General features: G+C 41.9%; 1 protein-coding gene across 5 annotated transcripts in view; it reads left to right on the top strand.

Annotated features, from left to right (window-relative positions):
- Nucleotides 1–579: 579 nt before the first annotated feature.
- Nucleotides 580–24,127, top strand: part of si:dkey-222b8.4 (uncharacterized protein KIAA0895) — a 55,193-nt gene continuing 31,645 nt past the window's right edge. For 3 of the 5 annotated variants that reach the window (XM_041184887.1, XM_041184882.1, XM_041184885.1), the window contains exons 1-3: nucleotides 972–1,108; nucleotides 3,734–3,781; nucleotides 8,365–9,026. In XM_041184887.1, the coding sequence (XP_041040821.1) occupies nucleotides 1,105–1,108; nucleotides 3,734–3,781; nucleotides 8,365–9,026 (714 nt within the window). In that variant the 5' untranslated portion in view covers nucleotides 972–1,104. Of the gene's footprint in view, nucleotides 939–971; nucleotides 1,109–3,733; nucleotides 3,782–8,364; nucleotides 9,027–24,127 lie in introns of those variants that run through there. The other 2 variants (XM_041184883.1, XM_041184884.1) reach the window with 2 other exon arrangements.

The raw sequence follows: 24,127 nt of genomic DNA, 5'->3' as shown, positions 1-24,127 counted from the left end.
CTGAACTTTTGTCCTCCTAATTAGATGGGGTTAGATTGAAATAATATCTCGATTTACTGTATTTATACCATTTAATCTTCTGTACACCTTGGGGAGATTTGCCCCTTTAACCACCTGGACTTCAAAACTTAATTATCCTCACAGCTTATCCATTCTCTTAAAACGTTGGATGTCTTGTCGCTCTTCTCTGTACTTTCTCCAATGTGCAAGGTCTTATGGTCATTAAGCCCAATGCAATTTGAATATGTTAAAATTACGATTGTGTCCTTTTGATTAGTTTAACATGATTCATTGGCAATAAAAATATTCATTGTTTGGATTTGGAGATGGAGCTGAGGAACAATGCCCACCACTCCTGAGTTGATTGACGGTAAAGCTTTGATCTGCAAGTAATGCATTTCAAACATCTTATTTTCCATTATAAAAAAACAACTACCCTGAGTTTGGTGTGAAGTGTCGCAATTGATATTGGCCTTCAGAAGAAATGTATAATACGTTCCCAAGTGACCGACGTCACAAAGCACCGAATTATGACGTAAACTAGGGTTACCTTGGGAACAGTGGCCGGGAGCTGGAAAGCGGAACGTGGGAATGACAGGTGAAGAATCGGCAGCGTATTCGCGATGGACGAGTTGGGAGACTGCGGCAGTCCTGCCGAATTGAGGGGATTATAGGCTGTCTCGGTACAGATTGCACGGTTTAAACCTAGTTCAACTATGCTAGACATCCGTGCAAATTACAAGCTTGCGACGTGTCTTTAATAGCAATTCGGGGACATTGTTGCTATATATATGATTTGCGCACTATCCGTTTTTAATGTCCTCTGCAAGTGGAAGGAAAGAACTTAAACAGGTTCGTCCGCTTCTTCTGGTGGTTTCATCTTGCAATTGCCAGTCCCCGGAGGTTGCCAGGGATGCTGGAATCAATCCGAGTAACCGGTACGTGTCACTTCCTGTACTGCAGGGAAATGGAGCAAAATGCCCAGTTCTTATTTGTGAGAGAGGTTTCGTTGAGCCGGGAGATTTGGTCCGTCTATTCGCTACTTAGGCAATTTAAGGAGGAGATCTGAACTTACATCCGTCGCATTGCAGTTACCGGACAACAATGGGTCAACAAATTATTTAATTAATTTCCATTTTTGAGCACGTTTTGATTGCTTGATTTTTCAGCAGTGACTCTTGGAAGCATTTGTTTACTAAATGGTTTATTTTTCATATAGCCTCAAATTTCGAAGATATTTTTTTAAAGAAAATGAAGTATGTGTCTTTAAGCGTTTGCTGCTGTGAGATTTCTGCCACTCGCGGTACCACCTGATTTTAACGCAATGGGCAGTTGTAAAATAATTAAGTTGGTCGATAATTGACAGTTGGCATTTTAAAGAATCATAGAGGCATTTCTGGCGCAGAAGTCCAGTCTAAGCCAGCTCCGCGCAGAGCAATTCAGTCAGTCCCCATTCCCCTGCTCGATCTCGGTACTTCTGCAACTTTTTTTTCCTTCCAAGCAAACAAACAAATTCCTTTTGAAATCGTATTTCTGCTTTCACCAATATGGTGGACAGCAACTTTAAGATCATTACTACTCGCTGTGTAAAAAAAAAAAAATTCTTCCTCACATTCCTCCTGCATCTCTTGCCCAACACCTCAAATCTATGTCCTGTAGTCTTTGTATCATCAGCTAATGGGAACAGTTTTTCCTTGTCTACCTTACCTAAGCCTATCGTACCTCTATCAAACCTCCCCTCAATTTCTTTATTCCAAGGAGAGCAACACCAGCTTTCCAACTAACCTTGTGGCTAAAACTCCCCCATCCCGGAACCATTCTGGTAAATCTTCTCTGCACCCTTTCAAGGACCGTCATATCATTCAGAACTGGATTTTATATAATATAAACAAAGATTAGTTCAGTAAATATGTAACTTGGTGTGATACTGAACCACACAGACAGGATAGGCACAAATTCAATCCCTTATCAGTGCTGAGTTGGCTGATCTCAGCTGGGTTAGCATTGGTAGAGTTGGGAAGAAATCCCCCTGTATTCCCACCCACTCCTATCACTGTTGAGTGACCACTACCACAGTTCACAGGTCTGATTGTCAGATGAAGATGATCCAGATGATTAGCTATGATGCTCCCTCTCTTTTACTCTGACAATGGCCATCTATTTACATATGAAGAATGGCCAAGGTGTCCAAGGGCTACCAGTGCCTTTGGAGCTATAGCCAAACTTGGGGGAGGGAGTACCGTCAATCGTAGATCTTTCTGTGACCTCTGCAATGTTGTCTGGATGAAAATTGCACCATCTACACCCACTAATTATGCAAACAAGCCAAGAAATCATGGTACTAATCATCTAGGTATTTTGCTTCCGCACCCCTCCAAAATCAAGTTGCCTTCAATGGAGCTTGTAAGACCCTCCCTCTCTGGTCTAAAGGTTTCTGTCTCTACTCTTGATATAAATGGCTCACAACAACTTGGATACTGTTTCACTAAATGTGATACACCTTTATTAAATCTCTAAGCAATAGTACATACTCACAATGACACTGGTTGCTTAGGAATCCTGCGAGCTAGGGTCTGTCTCAGGTGGTCAATCTTTTGACAGATTTCTTGGCGCAATTTTGGAATGGCTGACGAAGTCAGTCTACTGACTGCAATAACAATCTCCTTGAGGGCTGTGTCTTTATACACCTTCCTGACCCTGGCCCTTGGCATATAAGGCAATACCTTAAATTGGACCATCTGATTGGATTGTTAATCCCACCCTGCCCATCCACACTCTATGTGGTCATATCCTGCAGTATCTTGGGGTATGAATAAGGCCATTCACACATTCCTGAGTGCCCATTGTCTCTAGTTCAGTTTCCATAGACAAAGTGTCTGTGGCAAATCACCACCGTTGGGCTGCCATCGTGTGTGTGTGTCTGTGTGTGTGTGTGTGTGTGTGTGTGTTTAGCTGGAACTGTCTTTATTTTTAAAAGTTCAGTATGAGCCTCAGCAATGTCTTTGGTCAAAACTCTTCTCTGTAGCTTCATCTTCTTACAACAATGAGACAAACTCTGCCCACAGGATTCCAGCACATCCAACTTGCACTCATTAATATAAAAGAACTAAAAGCATGTTTACATGATTAAAAGTGATGCATACAATACAATATAAATGATGCATTGCCTTACAAGCTCCAGCCTCCTAAATTATGCCAGCATCCCAAACCTAACGCATGTATTACCTGGGAGACATTGTGCAGCAACTCAACTTTCACCCCAACCTTTCACAAGTTCTGAATGATGCTGATGGCTCTGTCCAGCAACATTCTCCCAGCTGCAACCATCAGTGTCTCAAAATGACAAATAGGCAGTTCAGATGTGTTAAAGAGCACTATCTTAATGAAATATTATCTCATTTGTTTACATAATTATTTGTTGTGCTTGGTGTGGTATTTGACCACAAGATGAGCTAAGATTTGCGCCATCACTAAATCTTCCACCTCTAAGACTCTGCCCCTCATCTGCTGCTGACACCCTTATTACCACTAGATTTTCACCCAGAAAGTTTCGTGCGTACAGCCATTCTAGTCTAAAAGTTTCCAAGAGGCACAAGCATTTTCATATTTGTGCTAATCATGCCAGATTATAATATTGGAATCAACTTTACTGCAGTATTACCAAAATTATCTTTATGACATTGGTGATAGGCAAAGTTCTTTGTTTAATTTTTATTTTGCCTTTAGTAAGTAGGGTGGAGTACTGCTTTGATAGAGTACTTGCTTGTTCTCAGAGAATTTGGTAAGTGAGGGAATTTCATGGGTTGACCTTCTTCTAAAATCTAATCCAGTTTTGCATTTAGCATGTAACTAACTTGTAATTCTTTCGAGTACAAACCCGTTTCCATCTGTTTCAGATGAAGTTACATTGTTTCATAGTTTGCCATTGTGAGATTTGAACTCTTGATAATCTTTTAAAGGCTGTAACTCTTTCGAGTATAAACCCATTTCCATCTGTTTCAGATGAAGTTACATTGTTTGCCATGGTGAGATTTGAACTCTTGATCTTGGGGTTACAAAACTAGTACCATAACCACTTGGCTATTTAGGCCAAGCTAATAACCTTAACTTGTATCTTTCATGGTGTTAGGCAATGGTAAACAAACTGCCTGCTGGTGGCAAATGCTCAGTTAATTGGGTGATTAGAATTGGTTACTTGGTCAGCAGGGGCTGCCTCATTGGCAATAACTGCCTTAACAATGAGTTCAAAGAGCATATTCGGAACAGTTTTTAGGTTTTTTTAGAACAGTAAATTATGAAACTAATCAGAGAACAGGCTATCTCAGACCCAGTAATGTGTAATGAGACAGAATTAATTAACAATCTCATGGTAAAGGAACCTCTATGGAAGAACGATCATAACATGTTGGAATTTCACATTCAGTTTGACAGTGAAAAACTTGGGTCAGAAACTAATGTATTAAAGTTAAATAAAGGCAATTACATAAGTATGAAGACAGAGTTGACCTAAGTAGATTGGGAAAATAGGTTAAAAAGTAAGATGGTAGAGAAGCTGTGGCAGATATTTAAGGAGATATTTCATAACTCTCGACAAAGATATATTCCATAGAAGAAGGAAGCATCTATGAGAAGGAAGAACCAACCATGGCTAACTAGGAAAGTTAAGGATTATATCAAATTGAAAGAAAAGCTGTGAAAATTTGTGGTAGGCCAAAAGAATGGGAAAATTTTAGAAGCCAGCAAAGGATGAGTAAAATTTAAATAAAGAGGGAAGAAATAGAAGAGTAAACTAGCAAAAAATGTTAAAACGGACATTAAGAGCTTCAACAAGAATATGAAAAAGATAACTAAAGTAAAAGTTGGTTCCTTAGAGGATGGGAGTGCAGAATTATTAATGGGAAACAAGGAAATGGCAGAGACTTTGAAAATCTGCCTTCACGGTAGACATTAAAAGAATCCCAAGAATAATAGAAAATCAAGGGAGAAAAGAGAGAGAGGAACTTAAAAATATCACTATCACTAGAGAAAACTAATGGGACTAAAGGCTGACAGTCCCCATAAAATATTAAAGCCCATGGTATTGGTGGTAATGTATTGGCTAACTAACCGTAGGGTAGATGGTGACGTGGTGGTAATGTCACTGGACTAGTAATCCAGAGACCCGGGCTAAGGTCCTTAGTTCAAATCTCATCAAGGCAGCTGATGGAATTTGAATTCATTGAATTGAAAGCTAGCTTCAGTAATAGCAACAACCATGAAATTATCGTCCATTATCATAAAACCCATCTGGTTCACTAATTTCCTTTAGGGAAGGAAACCTGCTGTCATTACCTGGTCTGGCCTACATGTGACTCCAGACCCAGAGAAATGTGGGTAACTCTTAACTACATTCTGACATGGTCTAGCAAGCCACTCGGTTAAAGGGCAAACAAATGCTAGCCTAAATAGTGACACCCCCATCCTATGAAAGAATAAAAAAAACTGGAAAACACCGAGATGAGATAAATGGGTCACTTTCAGGTTGGCAAACTGTAACTAGTGGGGTGCCACAGAGATCAGTGCAGGGGCCTGAACTATTTACAATTTTTATTAAAGACATACATGAGGGAATTGAATGTATTGTAGCTAAATATGCTGATGATAACAAAGGTAGTTGGGAAAGCAAATTGTGAGGAGGACATCGTTTGCAAAGGGATGTAGATAGGATAACTCAGTGGGCTAAGATTTGGTGGATGAAGTATATTGTGGGAAAATGGGAGGTTGTACACAATGGTGGGATGAATAGAAAAGCAAAATATATAAATGGAGAGAGATTGCAGAATGCTACAGTACAGAGGCATCTGGGTGTCCTTGTACATGAATCACAAAAAAGTGACATGCAGATACAGCAAGTAATTAGGAAGGCAAATGGAATGTTGGCCTTTATTATGAGAGGGATGGAGTATAAAAGTAAGGGAGTCTTGTTACAGCTGACAGGGCATTAGTGAGTTTTTTAAAAAAAATATACTTTATTCATAAAATATATGGAAGAACATTCCAATCCATTTCAAAATCACCATCACATAAGTACAATCAGATTCAACTTTTACACATAGATCACAAGGTGCATCAATACAATCAATGAATATTACAATCATTTCAATATGGTCAATGCAGATAATCAGACAATGGTATTGGAGTTATCAACATACATCATGTTGCATTCTGAGGTGCTTCAATACATTTATAATACAATTAGTATTCACTGCAGACATTCATTTTGAGCTGTACAGCCCAAGGGGATCGCAACAGTTCCCATTCCCTCGGTGCACTGTGGCAGAAAGGTCTTAGCGACCTTTCTCCATTGCGACGGCTGCCTCAAGCTTTAGTGCATCCCTCAGCACATAGTCCTGGACTTTGGAATGTGCCAGTCTGCAACACTCAGTCAGGGACAACTCTTTGCACCAGAAGACCAACAAATTTCAGGCAGACCAAAGAGGGTCTTTCACCGAGTTGATGATCCTCCAGCTGCAGTTGATGTTTGTAATGCTGACAGGGCATTAGTGAGTCACACCAGAATACTGCATTCAGTATACTGGACTTTGTGCTATAGTATGTAGCATGAAGTCCAGCTTGATGGAGTACCACTTTAACAGAGTACTTACTTGAACGTCGTAAATGAGAGAATCTGGCGGAGTGAGGGAAGAGGTACTCTTTTGGTCTTTTGCATTATAAAGAGACAGAGACAGGGAGTAGGAGACCTGAGAGCTGAAGTCCAGAGGCATTAATTAGGTAAGCAGGTACGTGATTGATTGGTGAGCTTTAATGTTTCTTTTCTTTTTTCTCTCTAAACTAGAGCAGGAATTTAAGCTAGGACCAGGAAAGTATAAGTGCTGCATTAAATTTTTAACTTAACTGGATAAAGTACTTGATATAATTACAATTAATCATTAAATAAAGACTTCAATTAATTAAACAAAATAAAGCTAGTCTAAGATATGGCAGAGCGGGGTTTGTGTTTGGTATGCAGAATGTAGAAGTTTGTGGGTGGTGACACTGTCCTAACAAACACGTCCACTGGAGATGTCTTCATCTTGAATCTCTCCGGCTCAGAGTCATTTTTATCAGAGCAGTTTTATCCAGAATATGGTCACAGCCTGGAAGAAAACACAGGTTCAGGAAAGGCAGTGTATGACTGATAGGGAGCCTGATAGTGGGGATTTAGGAGAGGTTGAGAAGAAGATCGTGCAGATGTTAGTCCTGTCAAACAAGTAGAAGGTACTCGCTACCTGTGAGGACAAGAAGAAAGATGCATGGAGGACAGCCTCAATGCAGACCAAGGAACTGTAGCTCAGAAGGCTGTCCATTGGTGGGGAAAGAGCAGAATAGAAATGTGGTAGTAATAGAGGACTCTATAATTAGGTGGATAGATAGCATCCGCTGCAACCAAGAATGAGGATCTTGAAGGGTGTGTTGCCTACCCTGATGCCAGGGTAAGGGATATCTCATGGCAGCTGGAGAAGAACATAGAAAGGGAGGGGGAGAAATCTAGTTGTTGTGATCCATATTGGAACGAACAGTATGGATGGGAATTAGGAGGAGGTCCTGCTGAAAGAATATTAGGAGTTAGGCTTTGAGTTTAAAAAGCAGGACCTTGAGGGTAATAATCTCTGGATTAATGCTCAAGCCACATGCAATTTGGCATCGGAACAGATGGATCAGGAGAATAAAGGGCTGGTGTGGAAAAGAGCAGTTCCTTTTTGTGAGTCGCTGGTAGCAAGTCTGGGATAGGATAGCTGTGCCAATGGGATGGGCTCTACTTGATCTGGGATGGAGCCTGCCTGATCCAGGATGGCACCCTAGCGGAAAGGGTAAATAGGCAGTTGGCAAAGGCTTTAAACTTGTAAGCTGTTGTGGAGGAAGGGATCTACAAGAAACGTAAGCAGCCTAAATATAAACAAAACAGATTAGGAAAGCATAGGAAAGAATAAATATGGGAGGACATTGATGGCAAGGGAATAAATAGAGTTAATGAAAGGAGTCTAAAAAGATGGTTAAACATAGTGATAGGAAATCCAATAAAAATTAGTAAATTGTTCGTAGAGCAATTCACACTGTGTCCATAACAAAATGGGGGAGCTGGAAACAATCATGCATTGGGAGGTGTTCAACACTTAGGCTTTTAGCTTTGAAACATGTCAATTTATTATATGCAATTGTAGTTGAAAGGGAGAAATTGGCATTATCTTGCTTGCCCTTTTCCAGTTGCATTCCTGCCAGTTGATCATCTTGTTAGTTGGAATGAGCTAATATGAAAGTGGTCCACAAATGATGGGAAATTCATGCAAAGTTAAAATGAACTTTCCTGTTTTCTAATCCTTGCAGAAAAGCTTCGTTGGCCAGAGTTGGAGCTAGCCAAAAAATCAGTTTTATTGAATCCCACTGAAAGAAATGACACGGGCCAAGCAGATCTCCAGCAAGTCTCTGTCGGCATTTTGAAGGAAATATTCACGGGAAGCAATGGTTACAATGTCTTGTTGTCGTCAAAGGGAGAAAAGAAACGTTTATCCTCCAACCATCACAAAAAGCACCGAAAATCTGCCAAGCCATCAGCTGTGATGCGATACAAGGAACGCCGGACCCCCAGTTCCTCTGTGCCACTGGTTGACAAGGAATGGTGTCTTGGAAGTGGGCATACTGCATTGCTCATGGGCAGTTTAGTTGCTAGCGGTTCAAAATTTCCACTCGGTATATCTGTGGTAGGAAGTGGAATTGGTCTGTCCCAAAGGCCGAAAGGTAAGATAAGAAGGCTTTATTTTTCAAGCCTGCAGAGGTCCAGTTTGCCTGTTGGACAAGGGAAAGACAGTGAAGGCACCACTCGTAGACTCTGCATCCTGACTGCCGTTAAACCATCAAATGTGGAGAAGGAGAAAGTCAAGTTCTTCAAGTCTGAGTTTACCTACAATCCACAGTTTGAATATGCTAATCCTGCTTTGCCCAATGTGTTAGCAAGACACAGTATCGCTTCAGAGAAGTTTCTTCTGCAGGTACAGTCATGTTGAATTCATCTGGTAATGAAGCTGTATTTTAACAATGGGGAGAAGTAGACCTTCACATTGTGTTTATACGTCTCTGTTAAATCTAATTTCAGAGTTTTAGCACCGGGACAATTTTTTTTCATTGCGTTCTGATGAACGAATGCACAAATCTCTATTCACATATGTTCCCTATTAAGCTGTTGGACTGCGACAATGAACCAGAGCTTTTGGGAAGAATGATTAAAAGCAATGATTTCAAGGGACCCTGTACCTATCTCATGTAAGGGAAAGATTTGCACTCTGAAGAATGACTTGCACTTAAAAGCACCTTTATATAGCATCTCAAAGGGCTTTATAAGCAATAAAGTTATTTTGAAATGTGGTTGCTGTTGCAATGAAGGGAACATGGCAGGCAATCTGAACACATCAAAGGGCTCAGTTTAACACCTCACCTGAAGGACATCACCTACAACAGCACAGCACTCTCTCAGTACTATGCTGGAGTTTCAGTTTACATAATATGCTCAAGTCTCTGGAGTGGAACTTTAATTTACAATCTTCTGACTTTTGTATTTTGTATCTGTCGTCTAAGTAGAAGAGGTAAAAAAAAAATCTCAAGAATAGTAGAAAAGAGGGTTGGGGGGGGGAGTGGTAAAAGGGAGAGATGAATTTAAAACACTCATGATCACTAGAGAGAAAAAGTACTAAGAAAACGGATGGGACTAAAGGCTGATGGCCTGATGGCTAGGGTCATAAAAATAAGTGGCTGCAGAGATAGTGATTGATTGATTGTAATGTTCCAAAATTTCCTAGATTCTGGTGAGGTCCCAGCAGTATGGAAAGCCACAAATGTAACACCACTATTCAAAAAAGGGGACAAAAAGCAGGAAATTATAGGCAGTTAATCTAACATTTGTCATTGGGAAAATGCTAGCCTCCATTATTAAGGAGGTAGTAGCAGAGCACTTAGAAAATCATAATACTAGCAGGGTGCATAAAGGGGAACCAGTAAATGTAATGTATTTGGATTTTCAAAAGGCATTTGATAGGATGCCACATAAAAGATTACTGCAGAAGATAAGGGCTCATGGTGTTGGGGGTGATATATTGGCATGGATAGAGCATTGGCTAACTAACAGGAAGCAGAGAGGATAAATGGGTAATTTTCAGTTCGGCAAACTAACTAATTGAGTGCCATAGGGATCAATGCTGGGGTCTCAACTAATTACGATCTATATTCATGACTTGGATGAAGGGACCAACTGTATTGTAGGCAAATTTGCTGATGATACAATGATAGGTAAGAAAGCAAGTTGTGAGGAGGATACAAAGAGTCTGCAAAGGAATGTAGATAGGTTAAGAGAGTGGGCAAATAAATGGCAGATGGAGTATAATGCGGGAAAATGTGATGTTGTCTACTTTGGTGTGGAGAATAGAAAAGCAGAAATGCAGAATGCTGCAGTACAGAAGGATCTGGGTGTTCTTGTACATGAATCACAAAAAGTTAGCTGTATAACAAATAATTTGAAAGACAAATGGAATGTTGGCCTTTAGATATTTTATAGTATAAAAGTAGGGAAGTATTTCTACAACTGTATAGGACATTGGTGAGACCACAGTTGGAATACCGTGTACATTTTTGGTCTCCTTACATAAGGAAGGATATACTTGCATTGGAAGCAGTTCAGGTAAGGTTCCTGGGATTAAAGAATTGGCTTATGTGGAAAGGTTGAGCAGGTTTGGCCTATACCCAGTGGAGTTCAGAAGAATGAGAAGCGATTACATTGAAATATAAAAGATCCTGAGGGAGCTTGACAGGGTGGATGCTGAGAAGATGTTTCTTCTCTTGGGAGAATCTAGAGCTAGGAGACGCAGCTTAAAGATAAGGGGGTCTCCCATTTAAGAAAGAGATGAGGAGGAATTTCTTCTCTCAGTGGGTCATTAGTCTTTGGAATTCTCTTCCATAGAAAGCAGTGGAGGCTGGGTCATTGAATATATACAAGGCTGAATTGGATAGATTTTTGATTGACAAGGGAGTCAAGGATTTTGGGGACAGGCAGGAAAGTCGAATTAAGGCCACAGTCAGATCAGCCATGGTTTTATTGAATGGCAGAGCAGGCTCAATGGGCCAAATTACTTACTCCTGTTCCTATTTCTTATGATCTTACGATCTTGTTATCTCATGCGCTCTCTGAGCTCATCTTGTCCATGAGATCCACCTCCTATTCCCTCACTCCTATTCTCACTGAACTGATGTTCATCCAGCTTTCCCTCTAAGCTCCCATGTTAGCCGATATTGTAAACTGTGCTCTCTCTTCAGGTATTGTCCCCTCTCTCTTTTTAAATCTGCCATTATCATCCCTCTCCTTAAAAAGACAACCCTTGACCGCTCTGTTCATGAAAACTACCATCCCATCTCCCTTGCTTTCCTCTCCAAAACCCTTGAACGTATTGTTACCTCCCAAATTCATTCCCATCTTTCTCGGAAATTCATGTTTGAATCCCTGCAATCAGGTTTCTGCCCCTATCACAGTACCAAGAGGGCTCTTATCAAGGTCATAAAAGACATCCTGTCTGACTGTGCCAAAGATAAATTCCTTACCCTTCTCGAGCTGTATGCAGTCTTTGACATGGTCAACCACACCATCCTCCTCCAACGCATCTACACTGTCATCTGGCAGGGTGGGAGTGCTCTCACCTGATTCCATTCTTATCTTATCATTCTTAGCTAATATCACTACCGTCAACACTTCTTTATCCTTTTGTCTATGACATCTTTTGGCTACCTCCACCTATCACTGGCCCTCTATCCAGCTCTACCTGTCCCACACCTCCCCCCTTAAACCAGCTTATATTTCACCTCCTTTCTATTTTTCCTTAGTTCTGCTGAAGATTCATTCGGACTTGAAATGTTAACTGTGTTCCTCTCCGCAGATGCTGTCAGACCTGCTGAGTTTTTCCAGATATTTTTATTTTTGTTTTTGTTTTGGATTTCCAGCATCTGCAGTTTTTTGCTTTTATTCATTCTTATCTAGTTAATTTGAAGCCAGAGAATAACTTGCAGTGGTTTCTCTTCCTGCTCCTGAATCATGAACTTTGATGTCCTCCAAGGCAGTGTTAGTTTTCGCATGTACGCTAACAACACCCAGCTGTACCTCCTCACCACTCTCTTGACTCCTCAGCTGTTGCTAAATTATCAAATTGCTTATCTGCATCCAGTACTGGATGAGCAGAAATGAACTCCGATTAAATATTGGGAAGACTGAATGCATTGTTTTCAGTCCCCGCTCCAAACTCCATTCCCTAAGTAGTGAATCCATCCATCTCCCTGGCAACAGTTCACGATTAAGCTGGTCTGTTTGCAACCTTGGTGTCATGTTTGATCCTGTGATGAGCTTCCTCCCTCATTCATACCATCGCTGAGACAGCCTATTTTCACCTCCGTAATATTGCTCAACTTCACCATTGCTCAGCTCATCTGTTGAAACCCCCTTCTGCGCCTTACATAAGAACATAAGAAATAGGAACAGGAGTAGATCATTCGGCCCCTCGAGCCTGCTCTGCCATTCAACTTGTGTTTCAATTTCCACATTCCCATCTAACCCTGATAACCTTTGATTTCCTTGCCTAACGAAAATCTATCTACCTCTGCCTTAAAAATATTCAGTGACCCCACTTCCATCACCTTCTGAGGCAGAGAATTCCAAAGTTACACAACCCCCTGAGAGAAAAAAATTCTCCTCTCTGTCCCCTCATCTCTGTCCTAAAAGGGCGACCCTAATTTTAAAACAATGCCCTTAGTTCTGGACTCACCCAGACTCAGAGGAAACATCCTTTCGATATCCATCTTGTCAAGGCCATTCATGATCTTGTATACTTCAATCAAATCACCCCTCGCTCTTCTAAATGCCAGTGGAAACAAGCCCAGTCTGTCCAACATTTCCTCATAAAATAACCCACTCATTCCAGGTATCAATCTAGTAAACCTCCTTTGAACTGCCTCCAATGCATTCACATCCTTCCCTTAAATAAGGAGACCAAAACTGCACACAGTATTTGAGGTGCGTTCTCACCAATACCCTGTATAACTGAAGAATAACATTCTTACTTTAATGTTCAATTCCTCTTGTAATAAAGGATAGCATTCCATTAGCCTTCTTAATTACTTGCTGTACCTGCATATTAACGTTTTGTGACTCATGCACTAGAACACCTAGATCCCTCTGCACCACAAAATTATGCAGCTGTTCTCCATTTAAGTAGAGTCATAGAGGTCTACAGCACAGAAAAAGGCCCATCGAGTCTGCGCCAGTCAAACAAGTACCCAGTTATTCTAATCCCATTTTCCAGCACTAGGCCCATAGTCGTGTATACCATGGCATCGCGAGTGCACATCCAAACACTTCTTAAATGTTATGAGGGTTTCTGCCTCTACCACCCTTTCAGGCAGTGAATTCCAGATTCCCACCACCTTCTGGGTCAAAAGATTCTTCCTCACATCCCCTCTAAATCTCCTGCCCCTTACCTTAAATCTATGTCCCCTGGTTATTGATCCCTCCACCAAGGGGAAAATTTCTTTCCTGTCTACCCTATCTATGCACCCCATAATTTTATACACCTCAATCATGTCCCTCCTCAATCTCCTCTGTTCCAGGGAAAACAACCCCTGTCTATCCAATCTCTCCTCAGAACGAAAACTCTCGAGCCCAGGCAACATCTTGGTAAATCTCCTTTGCACTCTCTGTAGTGCAATCACATCCTTCCTTTAATGCGGATTCCAGAACTGCATGCAATACTCGCGCTGTGGCCTAACCAGTGTTTTATACAGTTCCAGCATAACCTTGCTGCTCTTATATTCTATGCCTCGGCTAATAAAGGCAAGTAATCCATATGCCTTCTTAACCACCTTATCTACCTGTCTCGCTAACTTAAGGGACCGGTGGACATGTACACATGTACACCAAGGTCCCTCTGATCCTTGGTACTTCCCAGGTTCCTGCCATTCATCGGGTATTCCAGTGCCTTGTTTATCCTGTCCAAGTGCATCGCCTCACACTTATCTGGATTAAATTTTATTTGCCACTGATCAGCCCATCTGACCAGCCCCGTCTGTATCCTCCTATAATCTAAGGCTATCCTCCTCACTATTTACCACCCCACCTAGTGTCATCCATGAACTTATGATCAACCCTCCTACATTCAAGTCTAAATCGTTTATATATACCACAAACAACAAGGGACATAACACCGATCCCTGTGGAACCCCACTGGACACAGGCATCCAGTCACAAAAACACCCCTTTACCATCACCCTCTGCTTCCTGCCACTCAGCCAATTCTGGATCCAATTTGCCAAATTGCCTTAGATCCCATGGGCTTTTACCTTCGTTATCAGTTTCCCATGTGGGACCTTATCGAAAGCCTTGCTGAAGTCCAAGTAGACTACATCAATTGCATTGCCCTCATCTACACACCTGGTCACCTCTTCGAAAAATTCAATCAAATTGGGCAGACATAACCTCCCCTTAACAAAACCATGCTTACTGTCCTTGATTAATCCCTGCCTCTCCAAGTGTGGATTAATTCTGTCCCTCAGAATTGCTTCCAATAGTTTCCCCACCACTGAGGTTAGACTGACTGGCCTGTAGTTCCCTGGTTTATCCCTTCCTCCCTTCTTGAATAATGGTACCACATTGGCTGTCCTCCAGTCCTCTGTCACCTCTCCTGTGGCCAGAGAGGAAAATTACTGCCAGCTCCCCACTATCTCCTCCCTTGCCTCACTCAACAGCCTGGGATATATTTCATCTGGGCCTGAAGATTTATCTACTTTTAAGCTTGCCAGACCTCTTAGAACCTCCTCCCTTTCTAAGCTAATTTCTTTAATTATATCACAGTCCTTCTGCCTGATTTCCATACCCACATCGTCCCTCTCACTTGTGTACACTGACACAAAGTATTAATTTAGAACCCTACCTATGTCTTCCGGCTTCACACACACATTACCACTATGGTCCTTAATGGGCCCTACTCTTTCCCTACTTATCATCTTACTCTTAATGTACTTGTAAAATAACATTGGATTTTCCTTTATTTTACCTGCCAATGTTATTTCATGTCCCATTTTTGCTCTCTTAATTTCCTTTTAAGTTTCCCCCCTACACATTCTATACTCCTCTAGGGCTTCCACTGTTTTGAGCCCTCGGTATCTGTTATAAGCCTCCCTTTATCTTTTTATCCACTCCTGCATATACCCTCGAAATCCAGGGTTCCCTGGATTTGTTGGTCCCACCCTTTATCTTTCCTGGAATACGTTGGCCCTGAAGTCTCCCTATTTCCTTCTTGAATGAGTCCCATTCAGAGCAGATTTATCTAAAAGTAGCTGCTCCCAGTCCATTCTGGCCAAATCATATATGAAAGTCTGCTTTTTTGTTCTTCCTGCCAAAGTGAACAACTTCACATTTTTCTCACACTAAACTCCATTTGCCAGATGTTTGCCCACTCACTCAAACTATATATATCCATCTGCAACCTGCTCTTGCCCTCTTCACAATACACTTTCCTACCTATTTTTGTGTCATCTGCAAATTTATCCTCCCCTCATCTAGGTCATTGATGTAAATCAAAAAAAGTTGAGGCCCCGAACAGACCCCTGTGGGATGCCACTCGTCACACCCTGCCAATCAGAAAAAGACCCATTTATGCATGCTTTCTGCCAGCCAGCCAATCTTCTAACCATGCGAATAGGTTACCCATATTACACCATGCCTTTTTACTTTCCATAATAATCTTTGGTGTGCCTTCTGGAAATTCAAGTACAGTACACCTTCAGGCTCCCCTTTATCCACTGCGCATGTTACTCCTTCAAAAAACTCCAATAAATTGGTTAAGCATGCTTTCCCTTTCACAAAACCATGCTAACTCTTCCCAATTGCCTTAAGCTCTTCTAAGTGCCCATCTATAGCCTCCTTAATGATCGATTCTAATAACTTCCCCACAACAGATGTCAAGTTAACTGGCCTATAGTTTCCTGTTTTCTGCCTCCCTCTCTCCTTGAATATAGGGGTTATATTTGCTACTTTCCAATCTGATGGAACCTTTCCAGAATCTAGCGAATTCTGGAAAATTAACACCAGTGCATTGACTACCTCATTAGTCATCTCTTTTAAGACCCTAGGATGTAGTCTATTGGAACCCAGAGACTTGCCAGCCCGCAGCTCCATCAATTTGTTCAGTACCGTTTCCCTAATGATTTCAATTTCACCAAGTTCCTTTCTCCCGTTCACCTCCTGATTTGCGGCTATTACTGGAATATTTTTTGTATCCTGTCTAGTGAATACAGAAACAAAATATTTGTTCATTTCTTCTGCCGTTTCCTTATTATCTACTATTAAGTCCTCACTGTCACTCCCTAGAGGACCAACACTCACTTTATTTACTCTTTTCTTTTTTTAGTACCTGTAGAAACTCTTGATATTGTTTTTACATTTCTACCTAGCTTTCTCTCATTCTCTAAATTCTTTCACCTTTTAGTCATTCTCTGTCATTCTTTATATTCTGACCAATCATCTGTCCTGCCACTCACCTTTGCAGAGTTGTATGCTTTTTCCTTCATTTTGATGCTTTCCTTAACATCTCTAGTTAACCACAGATGGTTGATCCTCCCCTTAGAATTTTTCTTTATAGTAGGAATGTATTCTGAATACTCTGAAATATCCCCTTAAATGTCTGCCACTGCTTCTCTATTGACCTATCCTCTAGCCTAGTTTCCCAGTTTACTTCCGCTAGCTCAGCTTTCATCCCCACATAGTTGCCCTTTATTTAAGTTTAAGATACGAGTCTTAGCTGCACTCTTCTCCCTTTCAAACTGGATGTAAATTCAATTATATTGTGGTCACTGCTACCTAGTGGTGCCTTTACTCTGAGGTCATTAATTAATCCTGTCAAGTTACACAATACCAAATCTAATATAACTTGCTCTCTGGTTGGTTCCAGAACATGCTGCTCTAAGAAACTATCTTGAAAGCATTCTCAGAACTCCTCATCCAGGCTACTACTGCCAATCTGATTTTTCCAGTTAGTGTGTAGATTAAAATCACCCACGATTATTGTTGCCCTTTTATCACAAGCACACAATATTTTCTCTTGAATACTTTGTCCTACACTGTGGCTATGGTTAGGGGTCCTGTAGACCACTCCCACTAATGACCTTTTTCCCGTACTATTCCTCATCTCCATCCAAACCAATTCTACACCCTGATCTCCCGAACCAAGGTCATCTCTAACTATTGCATCAATGCCCTCTTTGATTAACAGTGCTACCCCTCTACCTTTACCTAGCTTCCTATTCTTCTTGAATGTCATGTACCCCTCAATATTAAGGACTCAAACTTTGTTGTCCTGCAGCCATGTCTCTGTAATTGTTATCAGATCATATTTATTTACTTCAGTGTGGGCCATCAATTCATTTACTTTATGACTTCTATGTGCATTCAGATAGAAAGCCTTCAGTTTTGTCTTTTTGTTACTTTTGTAACATCTAGTCTTGACTGTTGAAGTATTCTGAGGTTTTATTTCTCTCTGTCCCTTCCTACCATTCTCTGACTCTCATTTCTCCTACCATTATTTTGCTCTACACCTTGAATTGCTACCTCTACTCAAGCTTGATCCCTCACCCCTCTTGATTAGTTTAAAGCTCTCCCTATTTCCCTAGTTATGCGATTTGTGAGGACACTCGTCCCAGCATGGTTCAGGTGTAAACCGTCCCAACTGTACAGCCCCCACTTTCCCCGGTACTGATGCCAGGTCCCACAAACTGGAACCCACTTCTTCACAACAGTCTTTGAGCCATGCTATCGTCTCTCTGATCTTATTTGCCCTCTGCCAATTTGCACATGGCTCAGGTAGTAATCCAGAGATTATTACCTTTGAAGTCCTGCTTCTTAATTTGGTACCTAGCTCCTCGTACTGACTTTGCAGAACCTCTTTCCTAGTTCTACCTATGTCATTGATACCTACATAGACCACGACAACTGGATCCTTTCCCTCCCACTGCAAGTTCCTCTCCAGCCCAAAGCAGATGTCCCGAGCCCTGGCACTGGGCAGGCAATATAGCGGTCTGGACCCTCGCTCTTTGCTGCAGAGAATAGTGTCAATCCCCCCTCACTATACTATCTCCTATTACCAGTACATTCCTTTCTGCTCCCCCAGCTTGGATGGCTTCCTGTACCACAGTGCCATGGCCAGCCAGCTCATTAACCTTGCAGACTTTGCTTTCATTCACACTGGTTGTGAGCACCTCAAACCTGTTTGACAATTGCGAAGCCTGAGTCTCCTCCCCTACTGCCTGCTCGGTCTCATTACCTGCCTCACTGACAGTCACGTCCTCCTGTCCCTCACTGCTGACCAAAACAGATGACCCTCCACCCTTGTAAGAGGTATAACTGTCTTCTTGGACAATGTATCCAGGTATTTCTCACCCTTCCTTATGATGCACAGAGTCTGCATTTCGGCTTCCAGAACAATAACCTGATCTGGAATTCCTCAAGCTGCTTACACTTCCTGCAGATGTGTTTGTCATGACTCGCCTTGGCGTCCAAAAGCTCCCACACCTCACAACTGCAACATAACACCTGTCCTGCTATTCTAACTTGTTAGTTTGTTCATTTACTTTAATTATTTCCTTCCTATGTATGCTACAATTTACTGTATTTATCGAATGCTCATACCACTGGCAACTAAGGGTTATATGCTTCTTAACTAAAAGGTATGTGTTTTAGATGTTTGTTTAAATTACTTTATTGTTTTGTATCTTTATTGTTTGATTTTAATTTTAAAGTTTTCAAATGATTTTTATATTTTAAAGTTTTAGTTCTTTTTATTTATAGATCTACCTTAAGTCGCCTATCCTAAGCTGGTTCCTCACACACTGTCCCTTAGACTGACTACTTACCGGCCAATCAGTTATCTAGCTTCCTGTGATGTCACAATTGCTATTTTTCTTTTCACCCCAACTGCGCCCCTTTCGAGCCGGAGCCCCCGCCGCTCCCGGTGCCCCTTTCGAGCCGGAGCCCCCGCCGCTCCCGGTGCCCCTTTCGAGCCGGAGCCCCCGCCGCTCCCGACGCCCCTTTCGAGCCGGAGCCCCCGCCGCTCCCGACGCCCCTTTCGAGCCGGAGCCCCCAGCGTCCCTTTCAAAGCGGAGCCCCCGCCACCCCTTTCGAAGCGGAGCCCCCGCCGCCCCTTTCGAAGCGGAGCCCCCGCCGCTCCTGGCGCCCTTAGCTTCCAGTAGACTCTAATATTCCAATGCATTCCTGGCTGGTCTCCCACATTCTACCCTCATAAACCTGAGATCATCCAAACTCTGTTGCCCGTGCCTTAACTAGCAGCAAGTCCCATTTCCCTATCATCTCAGTGCTCATTGACTTGCATTGGCTCTCGGTCAAGTGACGGCTTGATTTTAAAATTCTCATCCTTGTTTTCAAATCCCTCCATGGCTTTACCCCTCCCTATCTCTTTAATTTCTTTCAAACGCAAAATTCCTCGAGATATCTGCACTCCTCTGACGCTAGTCTCTTGTGCATTCCCAATTATAATTGCACCACCATTGGTGACCATGCCTTCATTTGCCTGGGCCTCAAGCTCTGGAATTCCTTCCCTATACCTCTCTGCCTTTCTACCCCACTTTCCTCCTTTAAGACACTTCTTAAAACATACATCTTTGACTAAGCTTTTGGTCATCTGACCTAGTATCTCCTTGCATGACTCGGTGTCATACTTTGTTTTATAATGCTCCTCTGAAGCATCTTGGGATGTTCATTATGATGAAGGCATTATATAAATGTAAGTTGTTGTTGTTGACCAGTGAGCATGCATGGAATCACAGCTTGTTGCACTGACTTATTTACCATACATAGAGGGAAAAAGCAGGGAACCAATAATTTGTTTTCATGTGGAATCCAAACCTCAAATCATACAGTACTGAAGGAGGCCATTTGACCATCATTTCTATGCTGGCTTTTTGAAATAGCTATTTAATTAGTCTCATTCCCCTGCAATAATGCGAACAACCGCCATCTCGTAAATCAAGAGGCAACTCTTAACAATCAAAAATTTTTAAATAAAAATCACTAGTTGCTACTTTTTTTCCAAACATAGACCCATTACAAATCTACATCATTAAGCCTCACACTGGATATTTTTATAAAATCATTGTAGATATCCTTATGGCTATATCAAAAATTTTAAAAACTGGACAATGACCCTTTTAAAATGGCTGAAGCTATGTCTGTCTGTGACCCTGAGCTAAAGGGGCATTTTGGCAGTTTTGAAGAAGCTTACACCTTGTTATCTCTGAAGAGAGCCTAATGCAACCCTCCTGTGGGCTGCAGGAACCAAATTCAAAGAGAATTATACAAAAGCCATCTGCATTTCAAAACCTAGGCTGGCCAACCAGAGTCTACTAGTCTGCTAGGTCAAAGAGCCCTGCAATCTTCCTTTCAATTCATTATGGCTGGGACATTTATCCCTCTCGAGAACCCAGACTAGGGATACACATCCCTTGCCAAAGACATTGTAGAGAGGTGGGAGTCATGTAACATGAACCTCTAGCTGGGGGAACCAGTTATGCTGTCTTGCTGCACTGTAAACTCGTTCTGCCATTTTTACCAACTATGAGCATCAGCACAGAAAAGGGGCTCTGTCCAGATTTAATGCCTGGCGCCATCTACACTGTTTCTACTGGAGCTTCTGTACCATTGCCTACAAGACTGATTTATCTCCACCTGTCTATCTCGTCATGGAAGTCAACTCTACCTTAAATATTCTACCTGTTATCCCGCTTATTAAAGATACACCCTCCCACCTCTGTTCCTATTTGCTGAAACAACTGCCTTTTGTGATTGAGACCTAATCCACATGTCTCAGCTTAGTGCATTAACACATTAAAATACATTTATCTACAATTAATTAACTATTATTACCTCCAAATTTGTTTCCATTCAGAATATGACAATGGCAGTTAAGTTGATATAAGCATATAATCAATACTGACAAGTAAAGACGCTTTGGTTCATCCAGCCTATTCCACATAATTGCGATAACCTGGGGAGAATTTTCTCTACGTTGGTGGTGGGGGGGTGGTTTGGACAGGAACAGGTGCGGGTGGGCTTGTGGCCAATCGCTGCCTGTGATCGGCTGTGTGCTGCCATCTTACTGGGGCGGGCCAATTAAGGCCCGTCCAGCGTGATGCGTGTCTGAAAGGGGGAGTAGGCTGAATTGGGACCTGCGCTCTTTCGCGCATGCATGTGAAAGAGCGCAGAATTCTCCCTGAGGCATGGAGCTGCCTCAGGTAGTTTGAGTTTGGAAAAGTTTAATAAAGAAAAACATTTTTAAGACATGTCCCCTCATGTGACAGTTTCACATGAGCTGGGACATGTCAATGAATTTTATTAAAAACTTTTATTAAACTTTAAAAACCCCTATGAAACCTCATCACGCCCATGGATAAGGTTTCATGATAAATGCACAGGCTGCCTGGGCACTCTGCTTGCCTGCCAACCTTAACGTTGGACAAGCAGTTTCGTTAACTAGTTTAATTGGTGTTTAAATGGCATTAATTGGCCTTTGACAGTTCAGTGGGTGCGCAGCCGACTCCGGTGCATGCCCACCGAACTCAAGACCTGAATGACGCGTGGTGACATCAGGACGCACGCCTGACATCACCGCACGTAATTTTACGCGTCAGCGAGCGGGCCCTACCCCTGCTCGCCGACGTGAAAATTCTGGCCCTTGTGTATCACTCACATATGCACGCTCCCCACTCATAAAATGTAAACATTTCAATGTTGAGTTTTAATCATTATTTTGAGATATCACTGTTTGCAGTGTATCGTGCAAACTTGCAAATAGGCCAAAGGCCACCATCTTCGGATCGAAAAGTGCATGAACTACCTCAGGAAGATTTCTGTGCTCTTTCGCATGCATGCGTGAAAAAGCGCAGGCCCTGACTCAGGGAATCCCCCCCTGCCCGCACAGGGAGCGCCCAGCGCTTTCAGGTGTGCGTCATGCTGGGTGGGCCTTAGTTGGCCCATCCACATAAAATGGCGGCGCGCACCTGATTGAAGGTGCCGATCGGGTTTGCGCTTGCTCCTGCCCACCCCCGCAGAACCTCCCTGACAGGGGGAAAATTCAGCCCAAGGGAAAAAACCTTGACTGACTAGCGCTTTCCCACTGGGACATTGATGGGCAAGTGGTCTCCAGTTTACACATTGCCCAGCTAGTCCTTGTTCTGCATCGAGAAAATTGAACTTTGCGTTTCAGATTTCATGCTTGCCTGTTTGCATTCTTAGTTTGTATCAACAAGCCTTTTTCAGTGTGCACTTGGAGTATCAAGCAACAACATGTATTTATATAGCTTCTCTTATATAGTAAAACATCCTAAGGCAAAATTATCCAAAAAAAAGTCTGACATGGAGCCTTGTAAGGAGATATTAGGATAGGTGACCCAAAGCTTGTCCCCCTGATGTATGGGAAGCATGTGGTCAGCACATCATGGCAGCTGACCAATTACAGCCTCTAGGAGAAGGTTGAGAGGAGATTTGATAGAGATATATAGACAGAGTAAATGGTGAGAAACAGTACCCATTGGCAGAAGATTTGAGAACCAGAGGACATCGATATAAAGTGAATGGCAAAACAAAAACAATAGTGACATGAGGAAAGATTTTTAATGCAGCGCATGGTTAGGATCTTGAATGCACTGCCTGACAGTGTAGCATAGGCAGGTCCAATCATGACTTTTAGAAAGGAATTATTAAGTGCCTGAAGAGAGAGAATTTTCAGGGCTACAGTAAAAAGGTGAGGAGTGGGGCTAGCTGAATTGCTCTTGCCAAGAGCTGGCACAGACACAACAGACTGATAGGCAGCTTCTGTGCTGATACCATTCTGTGACAGAGGTAGATTTTAAGGAGCATCTTGAAAGCGGAGAGAGAAGTGAAGAGGATGTGCAGGAGAAATAACATTAAAATAAAACTGTACAATGAATAAATGCTAATGACATTACAGTGAAACCTGTACATTATTATCCAAAAGTATTGTTATCTGTCATCCTGATTCGACACCAGATTTTCCGCAGGGCAAAATTTCTGTGAGGCGCTAGCTCAATACACAGTTTCTTTTCTTTTTTTCTTCTTGCCAAATGAATGGCATTTATTGCTACACCAAATACGTAAGAATTGAATTCAGGGTCTCTCAATTATTTGTTAATTTTCATTGGCAGGGGCCAAGAAACAGTTTTGTCTCTATTAAATGCAAATTAGATTCCGATCAGAAAATAACGTTCTGGGATACAATACAACATATAATAATTTCATAATGTAGCAGGAACAGATGATTGGACCTAAGTTCCCAAAGCTCTCAACACTGATGTTTTTCTTGTGCCATGCTGTGGACTACTTGAAAGAGACTGAGTGATTGCTACAGTTAGTCAATAGCTCCTTTACCATTGTATCATGTGACTACCAGAATGGTAGATGGTAAACTAGATGAATCTTTTTTCTATCTAACAATTCCAATGTCCCATTATAGGAGATACACTGTAACCTGTAGTTGGTTGTGATCAGAAAGTTCAAAGTATTCCTGTTTACCTAATCATCACTAGATGGTGCTGTTGTTATTCTCAATAATATTCAATTACACCTCATTGCCTCAGTGTGGAAAAAAATTCCAGGAAATTTCAGTTGAAATCAGAGGCTGAATTTTCACCTCAGCGTATGGGTGTGCGCCCGACACGCACGAGCATGAAATAGCGTGTGATGATGTCGGGCGAGCTGCCGAAAATTATGAGGGCTGTTGTGTCCGTTAATTGATCAATTAAATAGAATTTTCCCCTGCCCGTCCAACCTTATGGTTGGTAGGCTGGTGAATAGGCCAAGGGGCCATTAGATTTTTGAGGAAACCACAACAATAAGTGGGATGAAGTTTCTGATGTTAATTAAAAGTCAAATAAAAGTCTTAAGAACTAATTTGCCACATGTCCCTGCTCATGTGACAGAGACACATGAGGAGACATGTTTTCCTTTTTAAAAAATATTTATTATTAACGTTATAAATCTTCA

The sequence above is a fragment of the Carcharodon carcharias genome, chromosome 3 (genome assembly GCF_017639515.1).
Source record: "Carcharodon carcharias isolate sCarCar2 chromosome 3, sCarCar2.pri, whole genome shotgun sequence".
NCBI classification, from domain to species: Eukaryota; Metazoa; Chordata; class Chondrichthyes; order Lamniformes; family Lamnidae; genus Carcharodon; species Carcharodon carcharias.
This window is presented reverse-complemented; position numbering and strand designations above follow the sequence as displayed.